General features: G+C 37.4%; 1 protein-coding gene across 1 annotated transcript in view; it reads left to right on the forward strand.

Annotated features, from left to right (window-relative positions):
* Positions 1 to 14,690, forward strand: part of LOC106133681 (endoribonuclease Dcr-1) — a 55,649-nt gene extending 40,959 nt beyond the window's left edge. The window contains exons 35-43 of the mRNA XM_060952116.1: positions 567 to 739; positions 1,926 to 2,117; positions 4,514 to 4,601; positions 5,387 to 5,530; positions 6,228 to 6,357; positions 7,010 to 7,100; positions 7,680 to 7,788; positions 9,257 to 9,389; positions 14,278 to 14,690. Coding sequence (XP_060808099.1) covers positions 567 to 739; positions 1,926 to 2,117; positions 4,514 to 4,601; positions 5,387 to 5,530; positions 6,228 to 6,357; positions 7,010 to 7,100; positions 7,680 to 7,788; positions 9,257 to 9,389; positions 14,278 to 14,437 — 1,220 coding nt within the window. The 3' untranslated portion in view covers positions 14,438 to 14,690. The remainder of the gene's footprint in view (positions 1 to 566; positions 740 to 1,925; positions 2,118 to 4,513; positions 4,602 to 5,386; positions 5,531 to 6,227; positions 6,358 to 7,009; positions 7,101 to 7,679; positions 7,789 to 9,256; positions 9,390 to 14,277) is intronic.
* The last annotated feature ends 3,638 nt before the right edge of the window (positions 14,691 to 18,328 follow it).

Consider the following 18,328-nt stretch of genomic DNA (forward strand, 5'->3'; position numbering starts at 1 on the left):
TTTACTATTTCATTTTACAAAAAAAGATAATTAATAAATTCCACTGACAGAGTTATGACGTCATCTCTATGACGAAGCGAAGTTCGTTACATATCGATAAGGGATAGGCTGACAAACTTGAGATTCTTCTTTAGGCGATGGGCTAGCAACCTGTCACTATTTGAATCTCAATACTATCATTAAGCCAAACAGTTGAATGTGGCCTTTCAGTCTTTTCAAGACTGTTGACTTTGTCTAACTCGCAAGGGATATAGACGCGACTATATGTATCAAGGATGTTGTAAAAACCCTTTTCATTCCTACGTTCTGATCAATACTAGGTACATACTATTTATTTTTATTATTAAAATGTCACAATTTAATAAAAGTACACAATAAATACATACATAAAATCACGCCTCTTTCTCGAGGGAGGGGTATGCAGAGACTACATCTTTCCACTTGCCACGATCTCTGCACACTTCCTTCGCTTCATCCACATTCATAACTCTCTTCATGCAAGCTCGTCTGTTTCGGTTACTATAAAAGTAGTTTACTAATATATATATATATATATATATTTTCAGACAAATCAATAGCCGACTGCGTGGAAGCTCTAATTGGAGCATATCTTCTCGAATGTGGACCACGAGGCGCTTTGCTCTTCATGTCTTGGCTCGGTATACGAGTGTTGCCATCGCACGAGCTTCCGTTACCACCTGACCACCCTTATGTGGTCAGAAAAATGAACGACACACTGGTAAATTAGTTGTCTTTGAGATTTTTTGTTTTTTTTTTGTTTTTTGATAATCGGTGCAGTGTGGTTCCCGGTATATATATAATCACGTCTATACCCCTTGCGGGGTAGATAGAGTTGACATTTGAAAATACTGATAGGTCATGTTCTCAGCTGTTTGGCTTGCTGATAGAATTGAGATTTATATAAAGTGACAGGTCGCTAGCCCGTCGCCTAAAAGAAGAATCCCAAGTTTGTAACTCTATCTCTTAGTCGCCTTTTGCGACATCCAGAGGAAAGATATGGAGTGGTCATATTATTTTTTCTATTGGTGCCGAGAACCACACGGCACTCGTATAATTTTAATATAATTTATGCAATATTTCAACTTTGTGAACCCAATATGCGACCATATCACACTTTTTTTTATTTATTTCATACCTATTGTAGGAACTATAGTCACAAAGTTAGTTATTCCTACAGAAGATAGAAGGAGAAAAGAGGAGAGAAATAATCAGTTTAAAATTACTATATTATTGAACATAAAATAAAAATATTTGACAATAAAAATTATATATCTGACATTTTTACCTAACAAACAAAACCATGACAACCGTTGCTATGGCGTATATGAAGAAGTACGAGTATCTCAACTCTATCTTAAAGCCAAATAGCTGAACGTGGCCCATCAGTATTTTCAAGACTTTTTGACTTGACGTCCGATGAAAATGCTGCAGTGTAGTTTGTTCCGCCGCTTCTTCTACACATGCGCTTTGGAAGCGGTAGTAGTTATAATTAGATTTAAGTTATGTGACGTCAATAAGTGATACCTTGTATCCAATTTTGAAAATAAATCTGTACTGTTCTATTCTATTCTTTGGCCCTGTCTATCCCGCAAGGGATATAGACGTGATTATATGTATGTATGTATGTACCTATATTTTTGTACCATCTCTAACTGTAGCGGCCGTTCAGCCTATATGGACAAACCACTTTTTGACTTGACAATTTAGATGACTAAAACTGACTGACAGACTGTAAAAAAAAGGACAATCGACATCAAGACGACAAGACGTATCTTGAACGGGCTAAATTCTGTTTTTATTTAGACACAGACACAGACAGACACGACCCAATAGACCCTCGGGCCGTTTAACAATTTAAATTTTTCCACAAATCTCTGTCACTACTAACAATTTTTTTCCCCCAGAAATCCCCATCACGCCAAAAGCAGCGTTCCCCCCACCACTCCGGCCGCGACGCCACGGATTCGGACACGGCGAGCGAACAGACAGACGCACACGAGCAGCAACAGGACGGCCTGCAGGAGGACTGGTCGTGGGCGGGCCGGCCTGTGGGGTCGCTGCGGCCGTACCGAGACGAGAGCGGCGGGTGGATGCAGGTGAAATGTTGTATCACTAGCTTCCGCCCGCGCGGATGTCGGTCTTCGCGTGGATGGTTTATTACTCAATGGACTGGCCAGCAACTCCTAGGGTTTTGTTGTTTTGTTTTTTTTTTTGTTTTTTTGTTTTGTTTTTTTACTTATTTATTGTCATGGCGTAACACAAAGCTACAGGAAACTGTATACTCTAAAATTGAAATGGAAAATTGTTGGGATACGGCGCTGAATCCACTGCGGGTAACGCAACGTGTGTTCGAGGTTCTACAGAACAACGTCTATGGATAAAATTGAAAAATTATGATTTATTTTTTTCTACGTATTTTTCCAGGATAAAAAGTATCCCATTTTATGCCCAGGATAATAAGGTATAATAGTACGAGATCCGGCTGCAAAATCACTACGTTCATCGCGTAGTTAATCAAACTCACATTTTAACATACATTTATGAATAGGATAATACATAGATAATAGGGTGCCAGTCAATAAGTGGCCGCAAGTAATTTTAATTAAATTAATGATAATTAATTTTCCAAAAAAAATTTCGTTCACTTGTTTTTTAAATAAAATATCATCCACATCATAGAAATGTATGTAAAGAATTCGAAAATCAATGGGTGCCGTTACACACTCGGCCGCAACTACTACGCAGCCAGGTGTAAACAGGTAATATTTTGGCCTATTTATACGTTCATGTCGTACACGCATGTTTTTTATATCAAATTAAAGCTAATTTTTTTTTAATATGATGATATATCGCTGCCTGTGAATAAATGGCCGCAAATTAGGGTTGCTAGCTGTTAAAAACTCGAGGTATCCGAGATAAAGTGAAAGAGAGTTAGCGCGTAACGCCACTTGTTAGACAAGGATGGCGAGTACCAGCTGTGCGAGTATTTGAAGCCATTGCGCACGCGTATAGATAGGGTTCTCAACAGTGCAGCTAAATTATTCTTATATGCTAACCTTCTTATTGAGCTCGTTACATTTTGAGTTTTACTACACAAAAAACACTTTTTCATTTTTCTAAAATGTTAATATTACTTTTATCAACGTAATGACACTTTCAAGTTCAATAAATAAATGATATCAACAACGTTGTGTATAACGAGCTCAATAAGAAGGTTAGCATATAAGAATAATTTAGCTGCACTGTTGAGAACCCTATCTATACGCGTGCGCAGTGGCTTCAAATACTCGCACAGCTGGTACTCGCCATCCTTGTCTAACAAGTGGCGTTACGCGCTAACTCTCTTTCACTTTATCTCGGATACCTCGAGTTTTTAACAGCTAGCAACCCTAATTTGCGGCCATTTATTCACAGGCAGCGATATATCATCATATTAAAAAAAAAATTAGCTTTAATTTGATATAAAAAACATGCGTGTACGACATGAACGTATAAATAGACCAAAATATTACCTGTTTACACCTGGCTGCGTAGTAGTTGCGGCCGAGTGTGTAACGGCACCCATTGATTTTCGAATTCTTTACATACATTTCTATGATGTGGATGATATTTTATTTAAAAAACAAGTGAACGAAATTTTTTTTGGAAAATTAATTAACATTAATTTAATTAAAATTACTTGCGGCCACTTATTGACTGGCACCCTATTATCTATGTATTATCCTATTCATAAATGTATGTTAAAATGTGAGTTTGATTAACTACGCGATGAACGTAGTGATTTTGCAGCCGGATCTTAGACTATAATTATACCAAGTTTCATCGAAATAGAACCGTTAGTTTTCACGTGTTGCCTGAACATACAGACAGACATTCAAAAAATTTTTAATCACAAATTTGAGTTTGATATCGATCTAGTAACACCCCTTGCTATTTATTTTTTCAATATTTTCAATGTACAGAATTTACCCTTCTATTGATTTATTATATGTACATATAGATTATTTTTGTTATAACCAAAAGAACTATACACTTTTTTTTAATGGTGACGGGAACCGCACGGCGCGCATTTGTGTAATTTGAACTTGTCATGTTACTTTACATAAAAACATGCATGTGATCACATCTATATCCCTTGCGTGGTAGACAAAGCCAACAATCGTGAAAAGACTGATAGGCCACGTTCAGCTGTTTGGCTTGATGATAGAATCGAGATTCAAATAGCGACAGGTTGCTATCCCATCGCCTGAAAGAAGAACACAAAGTTTTTTAGCTTATCCCTTAGTCGCCTTTTACGACAACCATGGGAACGAGATGGAGTGGTCCTACTCTTTTTTTTATTGGTGCCGGGATCCACACGGCACAATAATAAGTAAATAAGAAAATATATATGCAGGGATCGTGGCAAGTGGAAAGAGGTAGTCTCTGCCTACCCCTCCGGGAAAGAGGCGTGATTTTATGTATGTATGTAAGTAAATATATATTGTTGCAGTCAATATTTGGTGAGCTGAAACCACCCCCCTCACCGCTGCTGAGGTATATAGAGGATCCCGAGGGAGAATTGGAGCAAATGTTATCAGGTTAGTCTTTTATACATACATACATGCATCCAAAAGACTTGTTTTTTTTTTAGTATTCAGGGCTTCCGAAGTGTTAAGTCACATTAATAATGTCTTTTATATTCCCCTTTTTGTTGTAATTAAAAACAGAGAATGATGTTTGGACAATATGGCTTCTAGTTAACATAACTACATTAAAGTAGTTCTGAACAGCGCCGGTGGTCGAATAAGTAAGGTGCCCAGTTACAAATGCGTGAAGTGCAGAAAGGCACAGGTTCAAATATATCATTGGGCATTTTGGTACAAATGTTGTTATAGATTAAGCTTTTTGTTCTTCATATATTATTATGTACCAAATAAATATTTTTTCTTTCTTCCTTTCAAATCCCAACTTGGCCATGTACCAATGACTCTTTTCTAAGTTATGTACATTAGTTTTAATACTAACCGATGCATTTACGGTGAGGGAAAACATCGTGAGGGAACCTGCACATTCAGGCAACTGGATGTGTGACCATGATACCAATACGGTAAAGTATGGTTTACCTGCAAAGATTGCTCGCTTTGTGTTAAAACCTGACTCGCCCAATCCAGGATCCATGGTCAAAGACATACTCCGGGCTCCTCTCCAGAGTGGTTTTATCCAACCGAGACTAAATCCGGGAAGAAGCAGGGCAGTAGTTTTACATACATACATATGATCACGTCTCCATCCCTTACGGGGTAGACAGAGCCAACAGTCTTGAAAAGACTGATAGGCCACGTTCAGCCGTTTCAGTAGTTTTAAACGTATTAATTTCCCACAGGCTACGACGCTTTAGAAAGAACGCTGCAATACCGCTTCAAGGATCGTTCTTTATTGCTGCAAGCGCTTACGCACGCGTCCCATCACAACAACAGGCTCACAGACTGCTACCAGAGACTGGAGTTCCTGGGAGACGCCATATTAGGTAAACTTTATTACAAGAGTGTTATATTACACCACACGGCCGAACCACCGGATAAGGAACAGCGTGATAAGGGAATGTTGTGATGTGAAAGAAGATGTAGTTATAGGAATGGAAAAGGGTATGTTGAGATGGTTCGGTCATGTGGAGAGGATGAATGAAAGCAGGTTACAAGGCACTAAGCGGATATACAAGGAGAGTGTGGAGGGAAAGGTCGGAGTGGGAAGACCTAGACGAACGTGTCTTGATCAAATTAAGCACGTCCTGGTAAAGGGTCAGGTCAAGAGTACCCGAAACCGCCGAGCTTGCATGAAGAGAGTTATGAATGTGGATCGTGGCAAATGGAAAGATGTGGTCTTTGCCTACCCCTCCCGGAAAGAGGCGTGATTTTATGTATGTATGTATATTACAATACGCCATACTAGGTAAACGACGCCTTGCTGGCTAAACTGTAAGTAAATAAAAAAAATTGATTATATATGTATATATATTTTATTTATTTATATATGTATTTATGTACATCATGTAAAATAAAAATAAAACTTAAAATAAAGAGATATTTCAATACAAGGGCACTACTTATTTCTAGAGAAATTTCTTACAACAAATTCGTGTACAGAGGCAATCTCTGCCCACCCCTCCGGGAAAGAGGCGTGATTTTATGTATGTATATATATGTATGTATGTCTGTCCATTTCAGATTATCTCATAACGCGTCATCTGTACGAGGAGCCGCGTCGCCACTCTCCCGGCGCGTTGACAGATCTCCGTTCGGCGCTTGTCAATAATACAATTTTCGCCACATTGGCCGCCAGGCATGGGTTTCATAAGTATGTAGTTATAATTTTACTCGTCACAATCTCGACATAAATGTATATAATGACGTCTATATCCTTTGCGGAGTAGGCATAGCCGACAGTTTTTGAAAGACTGATAGGCCACGTTCAGCTGTTTGGCATGATGATAGAATTGAGATTCAAATAGTGAAAGGTTGCTAGCACATTGTCTAAAAGATGAATCCCAAGTGTATAAGCCTACCCCTTAGTAACCTTTTACGACACGAGATGGAGTGGTCCTATTCAATTTTTTTATTGGTGCCCGGAACCACACGGCACACGTCCATCGTAACAATTATAAAAATATAGAAATATCACATAAGTTGTTAAGAATGGTCGTATTCAATTATATATATGTTAATAATATAATAAATGACTTTCTCACCTCCGAAATTGATACATACTATCCTACTAATATTATAAATGCGAAAGTTTGTATGTCAGGATGTCAGTATGAATGTTAGTTACACTTTCACGCAAAAACTACTGAACCGATCACGATGAAATTTGGTATACAGGTAACTGAAGACCCAGAATAACATATAGGCTTACTTTTTATCCCGGAGTCCCCGCGGGAATTATTCCACGCGGACGAAGTCGCGTGCGGTCTCTAGTTTATAATAATAATAATTTGTTTGGTTTATAGATATTTCCGTCACATGTCGCCCGGATTGAACGAGGTTTTAACGAAATATGTGAAAATACAAGAGGAGAATGGACATTCTATTAGTGAAGAGGTAAGGTCATATCTACATACATACTGGTGCCGTGTGGTTCCCGGCACCAGTACAAAAAAGAATAGGACCACTCCATCTCTTTCCTATAGATGTCGTTAAGCGACTAAGGGATAGGGCTTACAAACTTGGGATTTTTTAGGCGATGGGCTAGCAACCTGTCACTATTTGAATCTCAATTCTATCATACAACCAAATAGCTGAACGTGGCCTGTCAGTCTTTTCAAGACTGATGGCTCTGTCTACCCCACAAGGGATATAGACGTGACCATATGTATGTACGTACATTTTAACAGGAGGGGTAGGCAGCGTCCACATCTTTCCACTTTCCACGATCCCTGCACACTTCTTTCGCTTCATCCACATTCATAACTCTTAATGAAAGCTCGGCGGTTTTATAATTTTAATTATACATCTTATATCTATTATATAGTTACATTCATATAATCACGTCTATATCCCATGCGGTGTAGACAGAGCAAACCGTCTTTTTATCCCAGAGTTCCCGCGGGATTGATAGGGTTTCCATGCGGACGAAGTCGCGGGAGAGCCTCTAGTTGTTTATAAAGCTATTCATTTCAGCACTATCTTATCCAAGAGGACGAGATGGAGCAGGCGGAAGACGTAGAAGTGCCCAAGGCATTGGGCGACTTGTTCGAGTCAGTAGCCGGCGCGATATTTTTGGATTCAGGTAATTACAATTCAACGTATTCGTTCATTTTATATATAAATAAATAAATAAATAAAATATATACGGGACAAATTACACTGATTGAGTTAGCCTCGAAGTAAGTTCGAGACTTGTGTTACGAGATACTAACTCAACGATACTATATTTTATAATAAACATCCAAGACCCAGGCCAATCAGAAAAAGGTCTTTTCTCATTATGCCCTGGCCGGGATTCGAACCCGGGACCTCCGATGTCACAGACAAGCGTACTACCGCTGCGCCACAGAGGCCGTTAATTATAATATATAACAGTACATACATACATACATTCATAAAATCACGCCTCTTTTTGGAGGGATAGGCAGAGACTACCTCTTTCCACTTGCCACGATCTCTGCACACTTCCTTCGCTTCATCCACATTCATAACTCTCTTCATGCAAGCTCGGCGGTTTCGGGCACTCTTGACCTGACCCTTTACCAGGACGTCCTTAATTTGATCAAGATACGTTCGTCTAACGTATAACAGTACATCTCTTTATATTTTATGAAACAAAATACATATAGATTCACGTCACTATTTCTGATTAAAAGAATAAAATAGAATAGATTTATTTCCAAAATGTAATAGAAGGTATCACTTATTGACCTCAATATAACTTAAATCTAATTATATCTTATACCGCTTCCAAAGCGCACGTGTAGAAGAAGCGGCGCAACAAACTACACTGCAGCATTTGCACCCAACGTCAATTTACAAATAAAGATTTCTTAAATCGAAATCGTGAACGAATGGAAATTGTCTACATTGAAATATTTAAGAAATATAAAAAATTAATGATTCCAATACGACTTAAAACCACGCCCCCTTCCCGGAGGGGTATAGGCAGAGACTCTATGTCTACTGCATATTAATTTTTTTAAACTTTTTTTGCTTTTTTTTTTACTATGTTAACATAGTTTGCCTTCAGGCATTAACTATTACAGCGGGTCATTTTTAGGCGAGGTCTCGACGCTCCTGCAAACAGTATTTTCGACAAAAGCGCGCAAGGGGCGATTAGGTAACTAATAAATTTACAACAGGAACACACACCACACAGGAATGCCCCTCGACGCTCCTCCAACAGCCTTTTCGGCAAAAGCGCGCAAGCGGCGAGTAATAATAGAACATACATACATACATATGTTCACGTCTATATCCCTTGCGGGGTAGACAGAGCCAACAGTCTTGAAAGGACTGAATGGCCACGTTCAGCTATTTGGCTTAATCATAGAATTGAGATTCAAATAGTGACAGGTTGCTAGCCCATATCGCCTAAAAAAGAATCCCAAGTTTGTAAGCCTATCCCTTAGTCGCCTTTTACGACATCCATGGGAAAGAGATGCGAGTGGTCCTATTCTTTTTTGTATTGGTGCCGGGTACCACACGGCAGTAAGTAGTAATAATAGAAAGTGGAATAAATTTATATGTACATCCAATCCACACAGGAATGTCCCTCGGCGCCGTGTGGAAATCCTACGTGAATCTGATGGGCGCTGAATTGGAGGCGTTCAGCGCGGCCGCGCCCAAGTCGCCGGTGAGGGAGCTGCTGGAGGCCGAACCTGACACCGCTAAGTTCGGGTGAGTTTTATTATAGTGTTTGATACATACATACATACATAAAATAGCGCCTCCTTCCCGGAGGTGTAGGCAGAGACTACATCTTTCCACTTGCCACGATCTCTGCATACTTCCTTCGCTTCATCCACATTCATAACTCTCTTCATGCAAGCTCGGCGGTTTTCGGGTACTTGTTAGTGTAGTATGTGTATAGTGTTTGATGCAGTTTTAAAAAGTGGTAGGTAATTGGCCGTGTGGTTCACGGCACCATTGAAAAAGAGAATAGGACCACTCAGTCTCTTTCACATGGATGTCGTAAAAGGCGACCAAGGGCCTATCCCATAGTTGCCTTTTACGACATCCATGGGAACAAGCTTGGGATTCTCCTTTTAGCCGATGGGCTGGCAACTATTTGAATCTCAATTCTATCGTTAAGCCAAATAGCTGAACGTGGCCATTCAGTCTATTCAAGACTGTTGTCTCTGTTTACCCCGCAAGGGATATAGACGTGACCATATGTATGTATATGCAATATTTTATTCGCTCCGCTAATGTAATACTGGTTCGAATTGAAAAAATATTTTTGTGTTGAACAGACCATTTATCTAGGAAGGCTTTAGACTATATAACATCACGCTGCTACTATAAGGAGCGAAGAAATAATGGAGAATGTATAAAAATAGGGTAATATTATTCATCCTTGAGGGCTTCAATGATGCCCAAAATAACTATACCACGCGGAGGAAGTTGCGGGCACAGCTAGTATTTTATATAAGCCATTAATTTGTTGTGACTTGGTTTCTTTTGTTAAGGAAGTCGGTACTCTCTAAGGGGTATCAATGAAGACATATATAAATATATATATATAATATATAATACATATCTATATATATAACAAGATATTTTTTTATTAAAAATATTATTTTTTTATTAAAAATATTATTTTTTTACCCTCTACGATGAATAATTATCCCCGTTTTTTTTTTCACATTTTCCATTATTTCTTCGCTCCTAATAGTTAAGGATAGCGTGATATTATATAGCCTAAAGCCTTCCTCGATAAATGGTCTATTCAACGCAAAAATATTTTTCAGTTTGAACCAGTAGTTCCTGAGATTAGCGCGTTCAAACAAACAAACAAACTCTTCAGCTTTATAATATTAGTATAGATATATATAATATATATATATCGTCCCCTTACTGCAAAAACCAATTAAAGTCACTTTTTGTCAAAACTGAGTTAAGTGCACCTTCATAATCTCCTTTTCAAGCTCTATACGCTGGTAAAACCCGTTTTTTGATATGACGCTTCATTCCTGATTTAGCTTTCCGCTAAGATATCTTACAATGTAATTTTGAAAATAATGTACAGTAAAACAGTAATATGTAGTGGTTAAATAAAATGTTTAAATAAAATTTACAGAAAAGATCAGTAATCGTATTTTCAATGGTTTTGGCATGTTAAATTTTGACAAAACAAAATTATTCAAGTACTGCAAAAATATACTTAACAATACTAGCAAGCTTTTAGCAGTTACTTGTTACATAAAATTCTCTATGTTACCTACTTACGAAATATTTAATAATCTGTTAGTCCTTTTTACTGATTCATATTTCCCTCGTAAATAAATATTATCTACAAGAAAAATATAATAAAGTAGTTTTGTTGGCTTTACTTGTAAGCTTTAAACTTTGATCTCATTCAGCCCGTCAGCAAAAACCGTGTAAGTCGCGTTTCAACCGTCACTCTTACTGTGCGTCTGCGTTGAATTTCGTTTAATTTGCTGTTTTGTGTGTATAATTTTATAGTAATGAGTTCCAGATCTAGAAAAATGTTAAACCTTGTATGTGGAGAAAGTAATAATACGAAAAAAGCGGGTAAGTAAAATCATTATGTAATTAATTTTGGTTAGATTTTTGTAAGAATGATTTTGTTACCTACTTAGTTGAAAATTGAAACGGAATGTATTATTATGATCTATATTTTGATTGTATTACACCTACCTATAGCACAATATTATAATACGCATGTACTTTGCCGATGATTTTTGACGATAAATAATTTTTCATATACTAAGATAAATACCTACTTACGTGCGACCTGGGGTGGCGGGAAGGCTTATTTTGTTTGTTTAATCATACTAATATTATAAAGCTGAAGATATTGTTTCTTTGTTTGAACGCGCTAATCTCAGGAACTAATCGTATTACGGCACACATTTGCACAGCTAGTTAACAATATTTAACTAATAAGAATGTGCATGTAATGATGATCGTTTATTTTTAGGTGACTATAATAATACCTACCCAGTCAGTGTAAATGCGAAAGAATCTAGCCCATCGGAGTTGACCGTAAGTGCTCGTATAAGTGCTTATGGCAAAAAATTACACGTGTAGCTACCATTTGATATATGTTACTATGCTATTTATTTGCTAATTAAAGATATTTAAATGAAAGTTTATAGTTGTTAGGTTTTGAAAGTGATTTACATGTGTACATCATTTTTAGGGTTCCGTACCCAAAGGGTAAAACGGGACCGTATTACTAAGCCTCCGCTGTCCGTCTGTCTGTCTATCCATCTGGGGTGACAGGAGAGATGATGCATCATCTCCCCTGTCACCCCCTTCCTACTTTACCTCGCCTTTTAGGCTTTCGACGACTCCTAGTCTTTCCATATCTAAATCGGTTCATTCATTTTATGTATTGAATAGAATATTTTCAAGTTCTGAAAGTATTCTGGAAATCCGTAAGGTTAGCCCGAGGAAAAACTAGAACCAGAGAGCTGACCAGGATCAGAAGCCAGGATGGTAGCGTTGCGGAAGGAGAAGAATGTGTGTTAAGATATGGAAGAAGTATTTTGAAAGTTTATTTGAAAAAAAAGGAAGGAAATATTAAAATTTATGTTATAGCGAAGAAAAAGAGAATGAGATGGAAGGCGAAATTGAAATGTTCGAAATTGTGAAAGCACTTAAGAGTATGAAAGCGGGTAAGGCTGCTGGGTATGATAGTGTCGGTCGAGATGCTAAAAGCAGGACAAGGCGTATTAGCTTGTCAGTTGTACTGCCTTTTCAATTTGTGTTGGAGAAGCGGCCGAGGACCTATTTATGAATAGTTGTTTGACAGATTTGAAGGAGTCTGAAAGTGGATTAAGGATGAATGAGTTACTCGTCAAATGTCTGCTCTATACCGACGATCAGGTTATACTGGCGTCATCAGCGGAAAAGTTACAGGAGATGGTAAACTGTATGCATGAAGCTTTGAAAGAGAAAGGAATGAAAGTGAACGTAAGTAAAACTAAAACACTGGTTTTTGAAATGGAGAAAGAAATGACAGCATGTAATATTTTGATTGGAGGAGAAAAAGTTGAGCAAGTGAAAGAGTTTGTATATCTAGGATCAAAGTTTACATCAGATGGCAAATGTGATAGTGATATTGAAAGGAGAGTGAACGCGTGGAACATGGTGAATGGAGCCTTATGCTTGCATGCCTTTATGAGCATTCAGAAACTATCCAAAAAGGCTCGACTGGCTATGCATAGGGGCGTGTTGGTCCCGACATTAATGTATGGGAGTGAAAGTTGGGCATGGCAAAAGAAGCACGAAAGCAGAATAAATGCAGTGAAAATGAGAGCGTTAAGATGTATGATCAGTGGGAAATTGAGTGACCGGATAAGGAACAGCGTGATAAGTGAATGTTGTGATGTGAAAGAAGATGTAGTTACAGGAATAAAAATTGTTAAGATGGTTTGGTCATGTGGAGAGGATGAATGAAAGCAGGTTGACTAAGCAGATATACAAGGAGAGTGTGGAGGGAATGGTCGGAGTGGGAAGACCTAGACGAACGTATCTTGATCAAATTAAGGACGTCTTGGTAAAGGTTCAGGTCAAGAGTACCCGAAACCGCCGAGCTTGCATGAAGAGAGTTATGAATGTGGATGAAGCGAAGGAAGTGTGCAGAGATCGTGGCAAATGGAAAGAGGTAGTCTCTGCCTACCCCTCCGGGAAAGAGGCGTGATTTTATGTATGTATGCATGCATGTATTTGCAAGTTAGCAGAGAACAACTACTTATGCACATTTTATATTTCAGATGATAACAGTAGAGGATCTTCAGACCTAAACGAGTCAGCCACTAAAACTGCAGACTTTTTGTATGACTTTTTTTATTTGATTTTGATTATGTTAAATAAATAGAATTGGTTTTTTATTTTAACAACATTGATGATGATGATTGTACTATTTGGTATTGTTTTAAAACATAATAAAGTATTAAGGCCGACATAATTGTGTTTTAAACTCGTTTTACCAACATATTTGTAACATTTTTGTGAGTTATGGGATATTTTAATATTAAATTAAAAGCAACTAACCCAATATTAAGTAATATTTAGGGCACTTAAGTAGTAAAGTTAAAAAATCTTTACAGTAAAAACCATTTATTTGCACCACCTCTCGGCCTAATACCTTAATTTATTCTAGTACTTCGAAGATTTGCTTTTATTGTACTAATTACCTTTAAAGCTTAATAAATAAGTATTAAAAATACATGAACAGATTCTTGATAGGTTACAATCTTAATAGTGATTTGACAGTGCAAACCTTTAAACGTCAATTTCTCGAAACCTAATTTCATGCACTTAGTTGGTTTTTGCAGTAAGGGGACGATATATATATCCTACTACTATTATAAAGGCGAAAGTTTGTATGGATGTATGGATGTTTGTTACTCTTTCACGCAAAAACTACTGAACCGATTACCATGAAATTTGGTATGTAGGAAGCTGAAGACCCAGAATAACACATAGGCTACTTTTTATCCCAGAGTTCCCGCGGGATTGATAGGGTTTCCATGCGGACGAAGTCGCGGGCGGCCTCTAGTATATATATATATAATACCAATTTCTTTTCTAGCAAACCGGAACGCCTGGCCGACGGCCGCCGCGTTCGCGTTTCGGTCGAGGTGTTCGGACGCGGCACGTTCAAAGGGATCGGCAGGAATTACCGCATCGCCAAAGGTACAGCCGCCAGATGCGCCCTCAGACATCTCAGGCTATTGCATAAGGGACATTAGGTTTACTGTACCTACATTAAATGTTATTAATATAATTGGTGCCGTGTGGTACCAATACAAAAAAGAATAGAACCACTCCATTTCTTTACCATGGATGTCGTGAAAGGCGACTTAGGGATAGGCTCACAAAATTGGGATTCTTTTTTTTAGGCGATGGGCTAGCAACCTGTCACTATTCGAATCTCAATTCTATCATTAAGCCAAATAGCTGAACGTGGCCATTAAGTTTTTTTAAGACTGTTGTCTCTGTCTACCCCGCAAGGGATATAGACGTGACCATATGTATGTATATACATTAAATGTATACATATTATCACGTCTATATAATTTGGGGGGAAGAAAGAGCTAACAGTTTTGTAATGTACTGACGGGCCACGTTTAGCTGTTTGTGGTTTAATGAAAGAATTGTGATTCAAATAGTGACAGGTGACGCCTGAAAGAAGAATCCCAATTATATGAGCATTAAGAAATTATGTATTCCTTAGTCGACTTATACGATATCCACGGAAAAAAGATAGGACCTCTCCGGTCCTTTCTTTATTCTAGTATAATATTTTAAAAAAACGTGTTCATACTATTAATTTAACAAAGGTTAATTATAATAAAAGTTGCCCTACCGTGCGGCCACAATAACTGAGTTACGTACACTAGTTTTATTGCTAACTGATGCTCTTACGGCGAGGGGAAGTGTCGCGTCTGGTGAAAGTAGCTGAGAGTACTGTTACGTGATTCACCCACAAGATGGTCAAAGTCAGACTCCAGATTACCATAGCCTTCATTCTGACGCAGTCGGGTAAAACGCGACTCTTTAAAGGTTTTTTTGGTGGCAGTGGTGGGATTTCAACCCGTGTATGCTATACTTATGAATGAAACACCTTAACCACTATTCCTTCAATGATCTTTGAGATATCTTGAGGGTGTGTGTGAACAATGTGCCTACCCCTCCGGGAAAGAGACGTGATTTTATGTATGTATGTATGTGTGTGAACAATAACATAATCCTGGCAGGGTCGCCATGATCTTGAGGGTGTGTGTCTGTGGAGAATTAAAAGAAATCCATAAGTATCAATTATGAATTTATTCGTGTAACTATATCGAATTCAGAAGATAGTAGAAAGAGAGTCTTAACTTAATTACATTAGTTTTTATTACTAAACTATACTAAGCAGTAATGAAGAATGTTGGAGTGCGTAAGGGAATGTCGCGGTAATATGTTGATTTAGACACATACTTCATCTTTGGGTCTATTCACGAACGTTGATAAGGCATATTTCATAATCTTCTCTCATTTAATGGTTAAGTAGCACTTGGTCGACCGAGCGGGGCTCGGATTTATTGTCAACTGTTTCAAATGACATCAGAAAACCACAACTATCGTAGTCTAGCAACCATATGATAGAGTAAGAGAACTACGCTAAAGATATTTTCGAATGAAAAATGTTTGTGTTAATATAATTTCTATGATTTACTAATAAATTGTCGTCTATTTGGTTGGACTTTATAAAAATCAGCAACATTTTAAGATTAATACATACATAAAATCACGCCTCTTTCCCGGAGGGGTAGGCAGAGACTACCTCTTTCCACTTGCCACGATCTCTGCATACTTCCTTTGCTTCATCCATATTCATAACTCTCTTCATGGAAGCTCGGCGGTTTCTTGTGTAAATTCAGATGTCGTTAATGATTCAGTAACTAATTCAGACAAACTAAGATAGCATTTAGACATTTGCATAACACTATTTATCTTGTTTGAATCTGATTTATATAAGACATTTGAATACAGACAAAAAATTCCAGCTTTTGATGCAAAGTGAAATTTAACTTTTAAAATTAATAAAATGTTCACTTTTCCGAATCTGTATCAAAAGGTTATGTCAAGAGTACCCGAAACCGACGAGCTTGCATGAAAAGAGTTATGAATGTGGATGAAGCGAAAGAAATATGCAGAGATCGTGGCAAGTGGAAAGAGGTAGTCTCTGCCTACCCCTCCGGGAAAGAGGCGTGATTTTATGTACATATGTATGTTTAAATTTACGCCGTGGATTACTCGATTTATCAGACTGAATTTAGAAAAGGCTGGAGTTTATAAAGCCATCCTGCCTAAAACGACTCAATATACAAGGGACATAAATTAATCATGTATAGAAGTAATATTTAAGTTTAATTATATGTAATAAAATTATGCCAATCGCTTAACCGAGTGAAATGTATAGTTATTAAGTTTTTAGCAAATATAGTTGGTTATTTTTTAGGCAGTGCAAATAATTCCTGTTTTTTTTTTGTTTGTTTGTTGTTTTGTTTTACTCATTTCTCATAACTTCTTGTTCACATAATCCTCGTTTTGTACAAATATTTTAGGTACAAATCACTTTTCGCATAAATTTTCGTATGTCAACTTTGAGACCCGATGTAAACCCCAATTATAAATTTATTTAACTTACAAATTCAAGCCTCAGACCATTTGGCTCTGTCTACCGCACAATGCATATAGACGTAATTATATGTATGTATGAAAAAAATTCAATATGATAAAGTTTTGTACTACATAAAAAGCTGTCTTTTCGTGTGAAACTAAAAAAAGAAACTTACTAATTAAAACTGTACCGTCTGTTCATCTGTTTGTAATTGACAGGAAATGTATGAAACAAATGATTTATTATCGAAAAAAACAAGTGTTAGGCATATGATTCAATATTAATTTTCATTATAATTGTAAATCATTTTCGCTGACTAAAAAGTAACCTGCGATTATTTTAAGTATTTTTTTTTGTATGTGTGATTAAATGTAAGAAAAATAACTATTATGAAAATGCCATTTTATTACATATTATAATTCTTAAGGATATCTGTCACAGAGCATTGAAACATTTTTCTGTTTAATGTATGTATGTAGCTTATGTATTAAATATATTTTTTTGGAATATTTTTGTTATTTAATTTACCCTTTTTTTATCGTAACGGAAATCCTTTTTACGGAAACCCCCCGGGTCTTCACCCGGGCGAGTGTGGGACTCCCGGCAGCTAACATATAGTACATATAGTCACATCTATAACTGTTGCGGGGTAGACAGAGCCCACATTCCCTAAAAGACTGAAAGGCCACGTTCCGCTTTATAGCTTCATAACGGAATTGAGATTCAAATAGTGACTGGTTGATAGCCCATCAAGAGGATACCCCAAGTTCATAAGCCTATCCCTTAGTCACCTTCTACGACATCCATGGGAAAGATATGGAGTAGGTTCTATTCTATATTTATTTTATTTATACGATCAATTTCACGATCTAGCCAATACAATAATTAAGGGCTACTCTACTACGTCAAACTACATCGTTACAATAACTGTGTAGCCATGGATCTAATACGGGTTAGGTACACCTGCAAAGGTTGCGGAGGTCAGACGGGAGTCGCTTCGTGTAAAAACCTGACTCACCCAATCCAGGATCCATGGTCTAAGGCATACCCCGGGCTCCTCTCCAGAGTGGTGAGGATGCAACCGGGACTAAAGCTTAGGTATAGGAAGAAAAAGAAATGTACGCAGTTACAAGAAATATGTAGTTTTAAAGAAAACAAATCACTTGCAATGACGGATTTATCCCATGGAGGGATCTCTGCCAGTCAACCAGTGAACAATAAAGGAACTAAAGAAAAAAAGCGGCAAGCTGTGTTACATATACATATATCACATTTATTTTTTATTTTTTTTATTTATATTTATATCCCTTGTTGACAGAGGCAAGACTGAAAAACCACGTTCAGTTTTTAGTCTTGATGATAGAATTGAGATTCAAATAGAAAATAAATAAAAATCCCAAATTTATAAGCCCAACCCTTAGTCGCCTTTTACGACATCCATGGGAAAGAGTGGTCCTGTTCTTTTTATGTTGGT

The sequence above is a fragment of the Amyelois transitella genome, chromosome 28 (genome assembly GCF_032362555.1).
Source record: "Amyelois transitella isolate CPQ chromosome 28, ilAmyTran1.1, whole genome shotgun sequence".
Classification (NCBI taxonomy): Eukaryota; Metazoa; Arthropoda; class Insecta; order Lepidoptera; family Pyralidae; genus Amyelois; species Amyelois transitella.